The sequence below is a fragment of the Misgurnus anguillicaudatus genome, chromosome 19, assembly GCF_027580225.2.
Source record: "Misgurnus anguillicaudatus chromosome 19, ASM2758022v2, whole genome shotgun sequence".
Taxonomy (NCBI): domain Eukaryota; kingdom Metazoa; phylum Chordata; class Actinopteri; order Cypriniformes; family Cobitidae; genus Misgurnus; species Misgurnus anguillicaudatus.
The window spans coordinates 40,401,619-40,412,936 of record NC_073355.2 but is presented as its reverse complement, the minus strand read 5'-3'; the positions used below and the strand labels follow the sequence as shown (position 1 = coordinate 40,412,936).

The 11,318-nt window shown below is 36.3% G+C and overlaps 1 protein-coding gene across 9 annotated transcripts in view; it reads right to left on the bottom strand.

Annotated features, from left to right (window-relative positions):
* Window positions 1-606: 606 nt before the first annotated feature.
* Window positions 607-11,318, bottom strand: part of LOC141349035 (SUN domain-containing protein 1-like) — a 41,505-nt gene continuing 30,793 nt past the window's right edge. For all 9 annotated transcript variants that reach the window (XM_073857623.1, XM_073857622.1, XM_073857627.1 and 6 more), the window contains 11 exons: window positions 9,936-10,138; window positions 9,331-9,591; window positions 6,496-6,588; window positions 6,361-6,404; window positions 6,038-6,182; window positions 5,689-5,955; window positions 5,498-5,582; window positions 5,297-5,412; window positions 5,047-5,214; window positions 4,656-4,748; window positions 607-2,138 (listed from right to left, as the gene is read on the bottom strand). In XM_073857623.1, coding sequence (XP_073713724.1) covers window positions 2,022-2,138; window positions 4,656-4,748; window positions 5,047-5,214; window positions 5,297-5,412; window positions 5,498-5,582; window positions 5,689-5,955; window positions 6,038-6,182; window positions 6,361-6,404; window positions 6,496-6,588; window positions 9,331-9,591; window positions 9,936-10,138 — 1,592 coding nt within the window. In that variant the 3' untranslated portion in view covers window positions 607-2,021. The remainder of the gene's footprint in view (window positions 2,139-4,655; window positions 4,749-5,046; window positions 5,215-5,296; window positions 5,413-5,497; window positions 5,583-5,688; window positions 5,956-6,037; window positions 6,183-6,360; window positions 6,405-6,495; window positions 6,589-9,330; window positions 9,592-9,935; window positions 10,139-11,318) is intronic.

The following is an 11,318-nucleotide window of genomic DNA, read 5'->3' as shown; positions in this document are numbered from 1 at the left end:
TTTAGTTGAGGTAGGGTATATGATGTTAGGGTACAGTTCATCCAAAGATTTTCATCCTGACTTCTGTTGAACACAAAAAATGTTATTTACTGAAAATACGTAAACAGGTACAGAACATATGGAAAGTGAAACGCGCATTGTGTGTGCATGACCGTTTGGTGGAGGCGATCTGCGTGAATGTGAAAAAAATGCATCCGATAAATTATCACTCCTGCGATATTTCCCTCCTACAACACTGAACAATGTCCACATTACACACAGTACCTATTAATAATCAATAACACGCCTATAACATGCTTATTAATAACAAATTAATTCGTTTAGGGCTTTAAGCAAAACACAAAATGCATACACATTAAAAAAGCTTGCATCGCCAGGTTTGGGATATTAAACTTAAAAAGCAATTTACATGGTTGCCTTAAAATGAGTTAATTTGACTTAAAAATATGAGAATTAAAATTTTCACCTAAAAATTGTGTCTACTAATATTTTTAAAGCAACCAGGTATTAACTTGCTTTAAGTTGAACCAACAAACTTTTTTTTACAGCATAGTGATCTTGCCATTGTTTCTCACTTGTTTCTCTATAAGAGGAAATGACAAATAATTTTTTTTGGTGAATTTTGTTTTAATAACTCATTTGCTGTACTTCAGTCTGTTCTTAAAGCGTCAATAAGAAATCATGTACATTTTCTTAAAATTAAAATCCTTTACCAGTACATTTTATAAGACAAAAAAACCTAAAAATATAAACAGACCAATATGCACTGAAAAGCATTTTTACAAAAACACACAGCACAAAGTCCTATCTCGGTAAAATAAATAGTCATGAACAAACGAAAAGTATTTTACAAACTGAAAAGGTCAACATTGACCAGATGTGGTTCTATAAATGAACCTTTGACTTTTTAAACATATCCAATGAATTACATAGGACTTGTGCAACAAACATTTTCTTAAAACATGACAGTGTATTATCTACTGAAACTAAACACAAAATAATAACGTGGTGCACCCCTTTACGTAAAATCAACACTGATATGAGTAGATTAAAAATGACTAATTACAATAAGTTACATTCCTGCAGGTTATCACGACTGCAATGTGATACTGAATCAAATGAGTGACGGGTCCAGTTATGTTAAATCTACAGAGATTAGTCACACAGTGTCCATAGACGTCCATTTTCTTTCTGTCCAGATGTCCTCTGTACACACGAATCAGTGTCCCATACAATTTCCAAAAAGTAGAAAAAATAGTGCCTGTTTGGGTGAATCTAACGAAAATATGTCCGGGTTGCAAAATTAAAAATAATTACATCATACTTTGCGGTGGCATTTAACCATAATGCAAAAAATTCTTATACATCTGGAGATAGTAATGATTACTGTAATACAGTAAAATACTGTAATACGATTTTTTTTACTTAATGTATAAACTTTTTATACGCTCAAAATTTAACATTCAAATAATTTTTTTATATTACAAACGAGCTTGAAAATCTAAAAAAAGTCAATTTAATGCAATTTCTTTAACTAAAAATCAGTTTTGACCTGAATTTATTCTTGACACATTTCATGAGACTTAAAATAAAAAAATAAAGGTTTAAAACCAAAAACAATCACTTTCTGTGACCTTGCGGACAAATTAAAGCGGCAGTGACTAGGTTAAACTCAAGCTTAGTGACTTACATGAGCGTCTCTACAACAAAATGTACACAGAATGAGAAGTATGTCCTGTCTGAAGGCACAAATACCTCTACGGGTGAGAGCCTACGAGAGCAATTGTTTTTACGTGACACGAGGTGCCGCCGAACGTGGGAAATCAGTGCAAGAACAAGGAAATGAGTGTATGTGAAAATATTTAGCTTAATTTTTCTCCTGTGCTCCCTTTAACTCCATCATTCGTATTAAAGTCTTTAAAATGTAGCTCATGAAATCAGTTTCCTCTGTGCTGCGTCAAAGTCCAAGCGTTTTCTCTATGTACATAAAGGGATATAGATGTATTGTAGAGCAGATGTGATTATTGAGCGTGCGGGCTGCCGTGAACTCTGAAACGGTATAGGCAGGTGTATTCGGGGTGACCCCAGTTTGACAATACTCTCATCTCAATGATCTGGAAAGCCTTGTTGTTCTTCTCCTGTAGGAAAAGGATAAATCAACATGGTCAGTACACTATATATAAAGCCCTCTTTTAAAAAGGCAAGAGATATGCTTTAGTTATCTTAGTACATTACACATGTCACAAATTGTTAAAACATTTATTGAGCTTATTATATTGTACTGGAGTACACTGCAAAAAATTATTTTCAAGAAAAAAAAATAGTATTTTTGTCTTGTTTTCAGTAAAAATATCTAGAAATTCTTAAATTAAGATGCTTTTTCTTGATGAGCAAAATGACCCAAAAAATAGGTCTAGTTTTTAGACCAAAAATATCAAATTTAATTGAGTTTGTGCATAAAACAAGCAAAAAAATCTGCCATTGGGGTAAGCAAAAAAATCTTGAAAATTTTTCTAAAACACTAAATTCAAGAAAAATTTGCTTACCACATTGGCAGATTGTTTCATGCACAAAATCATTTAAACTTGATATTTTTGGTCTAAAAACTAGATTTATTTTCTTGGGTCGTTTTGCTCATCAAGAAAAAGTATCTTAAAGGAACAGTATGTAAGAAATTTATATCAATTAATCATAAAATGGCCCTGATATGTCACTAGACATTAAGAAATCATTTTCACTTCAAATACTTATATCACTGACAACAGTGGTCTGGCCAGGATATTGTCATTTAAAAAGTGGAGTTGCAGCCCTGAACTGATGTTTATGTTGTCATTTTGTGTATTGGCCACCTGTTGTGTGATTGCAGTACCAGTTTTAGCCACAAGTTTTGTGATTGCAATACCATTTTTGGCCACAATCCTACATACTGTTCCTTTAATTTAAGATTTTTTAGATATTTTTACTGAAAACGAGACAAATACAATTTTTTTTCTTGAAAATAATTTTTTGCTGTGTATAATACAGTAATACTGTACACTGTTTTTAGGATAAATAAATGCGTAGGCTGACTTGCATTAACAATGTATTATTTACTTTATATTGGTTATTTAAGTAATGCATTTATTATTTATTTGTCATTTAAGCAATGCATTTACCATTTTTTTTTGGTCTTATTGGTAGGCATGGGGTGGTATAAGATTCTGGCAGTATGATAACCTTTAACAAAAATACCACGGTGTTGCTGTATTGCCATTGCAACACTAAAATGTGTTATTTTCAAATGCCAGGTAAATAAAGCCTTTAAATTATAATATGCTTTCAAAAATATATAATATTTTCATAATATATTAAAATGTAAATATCAAATCAATCACATGAATTAATGATTTAATGAATTTTGTATAAACACAGCTCATACCTTGGAGACGGTATCACAGAATTTTAGTGGTTTTAAAACCTTGACTGTTTAAAACCTTGGTATACCTTGAAACCGGTAACTGGCCCATGCCTACTTATTGGTTATGCATTTGCTATTTATTCATCATTTGAGCAATGCTCTCACCAAATTTTGTCTCATTGGTAATGCATTTGCCTTTTTTTTGTCATATAAGCAATGCATTCACCATTTTTTGTCTCATTGGTAATGCATTTGCCATTCATTTAGGTAGCACTTTATTTCGAGTCCACTTTAGACATTTTACTAATTATAAGTAACTTTGCAACTACTTATTATCAACCACCAATCTTTAAAGAATTAGTAGACTGTCTGCTTAATATCTACTAACACTTTATTGTGATGATATCTCAACAGACATTCAACTGTCTAGAAGTATCTTTGCAGGTGCATGTCAACTTATTCCACAAACCCAAACCCTTCCACTCTACTAATACTCTAATGACAGTTAGTTGCTTTATAGTTGCAAATTAATGAAACTTAGTTGACATGTAGTTGCAAAGTTATTTGTATTTAGCAAGTGTGCAGCACAAGCACTGAAAAGTGAAGCCAAAACGTCTCAATCGCCCCCAGTGACTGGTCCCAGTATAGGTCATAAACCCGCTTCCCCATGTTATTCAGTGTGACCTGAGACCAACTAAAAAATTAAAAATTACACTTCAATTATCTTTTTTCCGAAGCTGGTTTCTGTCATTTACTGTAGTTTTTATCACACTGATGTAAATGCAAGTGTTTGTTTTTAAAATAAGTTTGTGTTTAGTTAGTTATTTAATGATATAAAAACGGGGGTGTCACGTCATGATTGACAGCATTGATATCGTGTGATATGCGCATTCTGCGAGGGCGGGGCTTGATTTCACGGCTTTACTTCCTGCTCACTACTGCGCAGGACTGGTCCCAAAATCGCTACTGCACAGACTGAAGATGTCAGCGCCGTATCGGGACACTGGCGGCTGCACTTTTCACCAATGGAAGAGAGCGAACGGGCGTCATCCATATTTTTTCAGTCTATGATAGTCCACTTTAGATATTCTAGTAAATATCGAAATATAGTGTAACCTTTATTCATCGTACAAGCAATGCATTCACCAATTTTTGTCTTATTGGTAATGCATTTGCCTTTTATTCACCATACAAGCAACACACCAATTTTTGTAATACATATATACATAAAATAAATTCAATCCTATATGTATTTTACCATAACAGGGAAGGTCTGTAGGGACTCTCCATCTTCTTCATAGGTGTAGTCACCTAACAGTTGTCCTCCTTCCTGGTATTCATCATCCAATCCCTGTGAAAAGGATGATACTTACTATATTGCAACATGGTGAAGTTAGTATCTAGCCAAAATGTGACTACTGCAGGGTACAGCGGGGTTCCCCAAATCTTACCCTGGAGGGCCGGAGCACTGCAGAGTTTAGCTCCAACCCTGATCAAACACACCTGAGCAAGCTAATCAGGTGTAACCTAATGGGTAAGTTTAATTAGGGTTGGACCTACACTCTGTAGTGCTCCGGACCTCCAGGGTAAGATTTGGGGAACCCTGCTGTACAGTAAGTAGATTTGACACAAAAAGCATTGAGTCTTACATAGACTGTGAATCGGCGTGGTGCGCTGGTGATGTTGCCGGACGGAGAGAGGGATTTGGGAATATGTTCCAGACAGAAGGATGTAGGGAACACTTTTAAAGACAGCCTGATCACCAGATAACCATGGGAGCCTTTGAATGCCCAGCAGTTGCCTGGGTACATTTCCGGCTGAAGGGCAGACACAAATTCAGATATTTATTCGAGTTACAAAAAGATACGCACTGACATAGTAAACAATGTGTGCTCTTACCTGAATGACAACACGTGGAGACTGCGAAAAATACCACAGCGGTAGTCCAAACAGGCTCATGAGAGCAGTTTTTGTCTCGTATGTTTCTGAACACCGTGTGCTGAGGATGCTGCCACCTGCACATACAGACTCAGGTCAGAATGACTTGAAACCATCAGTGAGTTCAGTGTGTGTGTGTGTGTGTTTGGTTGATGTGCCCACCTCCAGACTCCAAAGCGTAGTCCACCTGTCCCGTACGGTCCTCCGAGTATAACTTCAAAGCGCGCTGGACGATCAGCTGGACTTGCTAAGAGATTAAAGGAGCAATGAGTATACAAAACTACAAAGCAGGATTTTTTTAAGGGATATATCATGTACAGTAGCTGTGATGTTGGCATGATTTAAATGAGTACCTCCTCTGACATCCCCGCAGCCATGGCAGTCTGGGAGACGGTTTGAGTGACAGTTTCTGCAGTGGACTGCTTCACTTCGATCTCCTGCAGCCGAAGCGCCACGTTTCCCAGGATGCTGCGCTCCAGCGCCGTGAGGGTTGCGGTCAGATCAGACGAGCGCGTGTACTGAGAGGCCAACCACGGCAGCAGGGGCTCTGGGATTTCGGCAGCGCCACTGTCACGACCGTACAGGAGAGCGTACAGCTGCTCTCTCACCTGTGCTGATACCTGAAGAACACAATGGAAAATATGGGCCGATGTTTGTAGATAAATATTATTAAACGAACCTCCTCCATATGATAAAACTCACCGTTTCGTGCATGGTATCCAGCCGATCGCATTTCCCTTGACATCCCATAACTCCTTGCAGGTCTGCTCTGATGCGCCCGAGTTCGGCTTCCATCCTTTGAACCTCAAGGAGCAACGCATCGTGCTTCTCCTGAGACACTCCAACACTATAAACAGACCACAGCATTAACACCGAGACAGGATACAAGCTTTACAGTAAGACTGTTTTTGGGCCATTTTTGCTTTTATTAGATAGACAGGAGAGGACATGAAAGTACAGGGTGCAGAGAGGGGTAAGGGATCGGCAAAGGACCTCGAGCCGGAATTCGAACTTGGTATCTCTACCTGATGGGGGCTGCGGCAGGTGTCTCCTGTTTAAGATGGATTTCCTTTGATAAACATAAGAATATTGCTTTGTTTACAGGTACAATATAATAAATAATAAAAGTTTTCTTTATAAGTCGATAAATTGTGTATTACTGTAGTTCGGGTGTTCAGGTTCTGCAGATAAAGTTCAAGCTCTCTCAGTCGGGCTTCGAGAGTCGCCTGATGCCGTACATGCTGTTCTTCAATCTGAAATGCATAATAAGAGAAAAAACCCATACATTATAATTTACAATACAATATGGATACATTTTATCAGTGTGGATGATTCTTGCGAAATTAGACTTATGAGGTGTCATGAAACATTTTGATAAAAAGTAAATGCTATCAATCAATCAATGTACTATTTTGCACATGATTTCAAATAACATCATACAAACCAATTTAGTTGTTTTTCCCACATTTAAGGGGAAAATTTTCATTACCGCAACGTGTCGATAACTGGATTTGGGTTTTTTGACATGGAAATATTTGGGTCATTCCTGGGATTCGGTAATATTTCAGTCCCCTAGATTTTTGAAAGTGGTGGTTCACCAAAATGAAATGTTAAAAGCTTTTCACAATACTTTGGTATGTCCTTTATAATGAATAAAAAATAATTATTGTATTTTAATAATTTTTATCATTAAAAAAATCTTACAAGCAAGCATTTTGTCATGTCCCTAAGGTTCTTCGCTGAATTTGTACTTGGAAAATAATTAATAAAATGTGCACAGTGTCTATAATTTTCGGCAATAATGCAAGTATTTATTTGTGTTCTTTGCTTTTTAAAATATATATTTTTTTAAAAATGCAAGATATTTGATAAATAACAACTTATGAAGTTACGTCCCTCAGACTAAACTCAACCCCGTCACGCCAAACATTCTCAGCCCATAATTTAGACTCCACCAATATTTGACATCATTCACAGGAAGTTGCATCATTTAGCTCTCTTCAACAGCAAGGTGCAGAAGAAGATGAGTTATTCACACTTTTTATTCATTTTTTTGATGTGTATTATAGTCAGGGAGGGTACTGTCAACAACTCAACCCCATCACATAAAATTATGATGGAAAATTATGACTTTTCAAAAATTTATTTTCATCCATAAAATATACTTATTTCATTGGCTGCCATGAGGCGCACTCTTTCTTTGTTTAAATTCTCACTGCAGTTCAGATAATAAAGTAAAAAAACTAAATGTCTTTATTACATGGTTGCCTAAAATAAAAGTGTTTTGTTTGAGTCTAATTTTTGTATTAAACAAATACAAATTAAAAGTAGGCAGATGGGTCCTTTCAACCCTATTATAGTATTCTCAACCCTGTCACATTAATATTTTTGGAAAATAAAAAAAAATTATTACCACCCGACATGTTAAGGGATAACACAGTAATTGAAGAGTTTCGTTGCAAAACGAGATAACAGTTTTTTTAATTGTTCAGAAATTGCGTTTTTTGGTTGTGCATTCCAATTAATTTCAATGCACCTGCAGTTGGTTTGTTTTGATTCAAAACCTTCATAACTTAAAAAATACAGCTAAGTAGCACCATAAAACAAAATAATAACATGATAACATAATAATAAACATGTTTTGACAAAAATGTTAAAAAATGAATTTATCTCGTTTTGCAACGAAACTCTTCAATTGTGGTTTTAGTGAAACATTTAAAAAAAAAATTCTTACTAAAATAAAGAGACCACAGACAAACAATTTAGATATTTGCAACACATACAAAAGGTGAAAATTATTATGAATGTTACATTTGAAGTCATTGAATTGGTATGAGGGTCACATGAGCAATAGGTAAATGTTTGTTTTATAACAAGTTTTGTGTAAAATCCTGTTTAAACGTATTCAATTTTGTCCGTTAAGGGGTTAAGAATAAAAAGTGTACAAATCTGAAAAAAAAACTAAAAATAATAAAAAGTCTCTGAGATGCCTGAGATGGAAAATAGTTTGATATGTGCCTAATAATGTGGGGTACTTAGAAATGTAATCATATGTAGTTCAAAAATATGTAGTTTTTAGTAAAAAAAAAAAAGTCCAAGTTGAAATATTACTGAATCCCAGGATTGACCCATTTATAATAAAAAATCTAAAAAAGCTTCAGTGCATGTTATACTATAAACATTTACAGTAAAGAAACATGTGGTATTTGGTGATCATTGGTAAATGTAGAGACAATAATAAGGAATATAAATGTGTCCAAGACCAATTTTCTCATCCTCCGCAACAATTTTCAATCATTGTTTTGTTTAAGCCCTCAAGGAACTAACATTTTCAAAAAAAATAGTTGGAAGGGACATACTTGACTGTGACACTAAAAATGGCTACCAGGTAAGCAGTTCTTATTTTTTCTCTCCAGATAAAAGTTGAATTTTTGTTTGTCATAGTACCTAGACAACTTTTAGTTCTCATTACCAAAAACATGAGTTTGTAAATGCATATATTTAATGTAATATCATGTTGCGGTAATGATCATTTTTGATAATGATAATAAAAAAAGTAAATAATTTTACAGGAAATATTTGTTTAATCCCCTAAAAATAATGTTTATGGTAAGTTCAGACCTTAATCTTTCATGTGCAAAAAAATAATAATAATTGGCTTCAAGGCCTTTTGAAAAAAATCTGATGGATTTCGTGAGAATCTCCCGTATGCGTTTCTTTCCTGGATATCAAACTCATGACCTTTGCACTCCTAGCAGTGCATCAGTTTACCTACAGAAACACTTTTTTTCTTTCTTTCTTTCTTTTCTTTTAAACGCCATACCAGCTTCTAAGGCTATATTCATGGCGAGAATGAAGTATAATTAAGTATCTTGATATCAAAAGTATCAAGAGTAAAAAAAGGTTTCCAAATATTTTTATATATATAAACCTTAGTGCTTCTCATATATAATCTATAGGCATAAAAATCCCTTTGAACATTTTCACTGTCTCACCTGTGTCCTGCCGGTGGCCTCTTTCTCCATTTCTCCTTTGATCGCTGTGAATTTGGGTTCGATCATCTGTGAGACCCAAAGGCCGAGAGCGTCTCTGTCCGTCTTTGTGTCCACCTGCGCCTTTAGCTCCTGAACCAAACCCACAGCCTCCTGATGCTGCTGCTGTGCCTTCAGCTCCCCCTGCTGGATGTTCTCCCACATTGCAGCCACACGCTGCTCCAGTCGCAGCAATCGCTCGCTGTTAATAGACTCTGATGCAGGCTGCAAAAGAACAGCAACATTTATGCATCATACTATGATTTCAAATCTTCTATGTTAAATGCTAGTTGTTCACACTGCGCCCTCTCTTTTATGATACGAGATAAATTTGGATCCATCTGTTCGGGCAATGAAATCAATATCTGGCACATCTACATCTTTGGTTGCTATAGTGATTTCAGCCGGATACCGAGATACTATTTCTTCTCCAATAACAGAGTTGGTGTCAATATGCCGGGAGCTTGGATGCAATTCATGCTTTTTGTTGCTCAGTTACTAATGTGAATCAGATGTGTAAATGTCAGCTTACTAGCTTGATGGTGGATGAAGATGTTTAAGATCTTTACCTGTGAGGTGACTGGAGGTTGGATGTGATGTTCTTGAGCCAGTGGCTCTGATGGGAAAGCAGGAAGTGAAGGAAACGATGGTAAGGAGGGGAGAGACGGGAGGGAGGGAAGTGATGCAATAGTGGGCATCAGCGTCTTCCATTCGGTGAGGTTTACGGCGGGGAGGAAGGTCAGAAAACCGGCTGGACCAAGATACCACAATCCTGCAAAACAGAAGAGGTAAACATGGATTAAGTGTTTATAGGCTGTACAATGGCTCATAAAGTGAAATACAATTCACTAGCAAATTAAAAGACTCTTGGGATTTTCCCCAGTTTAGTGGGAGCAAAAGTTCGAGAGAAAACGAAAGTGAGATAGAGCTTGCGTGTGCATATTTTGGAAGTGTGTGAAAGCAATAAACAGATTTATCAAAACCACATGAGTTCAACTACAAATAATTGTCCAAGTGTGGATGTTTATCAGTTTTGGTTTCTCAGGGTGTACTCGTACTATGCGTACCGTACCGCACTGGAGTACGTTTGACCTCCAAAGTATGGTTTGTTTGTCTAGTGTGATAAGTGGCACAGTTCGTTTTGATATAGCGGCAAAAGTGTGTAATTTATCATCTATTTCAATGCAATATGTAGAGGTCTTCTTGGGTCCAGAGAAATGTACTTGAACCGAAATTACCCGAATCACTTTTTACCCAAACCCGACGTCCATTTTTCTAGACAATCCCGTCTGATCCAACCCAGTGGCAATTTTTTTAACCCCGCAGGACCTGAATGTAAACGGCACCGACTTGTGTGCAGTCTGCATCCCAGCATGCACCAATCAGACAGACAGAAACCCAGTGGCCTCGCAACCAGTTTGGCTCACTGCCCTATTTAATTTAATTTGTTATTTGACAACGACGCTAAAATGTGCATTCAAAATTGATTGACAGGTTTGGCACAACGAAGTTTAACCTACTTGCCAGCCATACAATGTCACAAACGCTCTTGGCAAACAGAGGAGGGGTTGGACTCGATGCACACGTTAGTTTGGGTCTTCTCAGATCCGTTTGGCAAAAATTCATTTATTTTAAATAAGCTAATATTATACCCGACCAGTGTCTGAGGCACACCTGAGATATTTAGATGCGATATTTAGGGTCTCTGGTCGGACCTCGGGTTTTCGGGTCCAAGTGGACCTCTAATGAAGACCAAAAGACTTGCAATGTAATGTCAATGTAATTACATTAACTATATGTGACCCTGGACCACAGAACCAGGGTCCATTTTTGGAAATTGAGATTTATGCATCATCTGAAAGCTAAAGGAAAATAGGATTGGACGATATTTGGCCAAGATACAACTATTTGAAAATCTGAAATTTGGTGCAAAAAAAGCTTTTAAAGTTGTT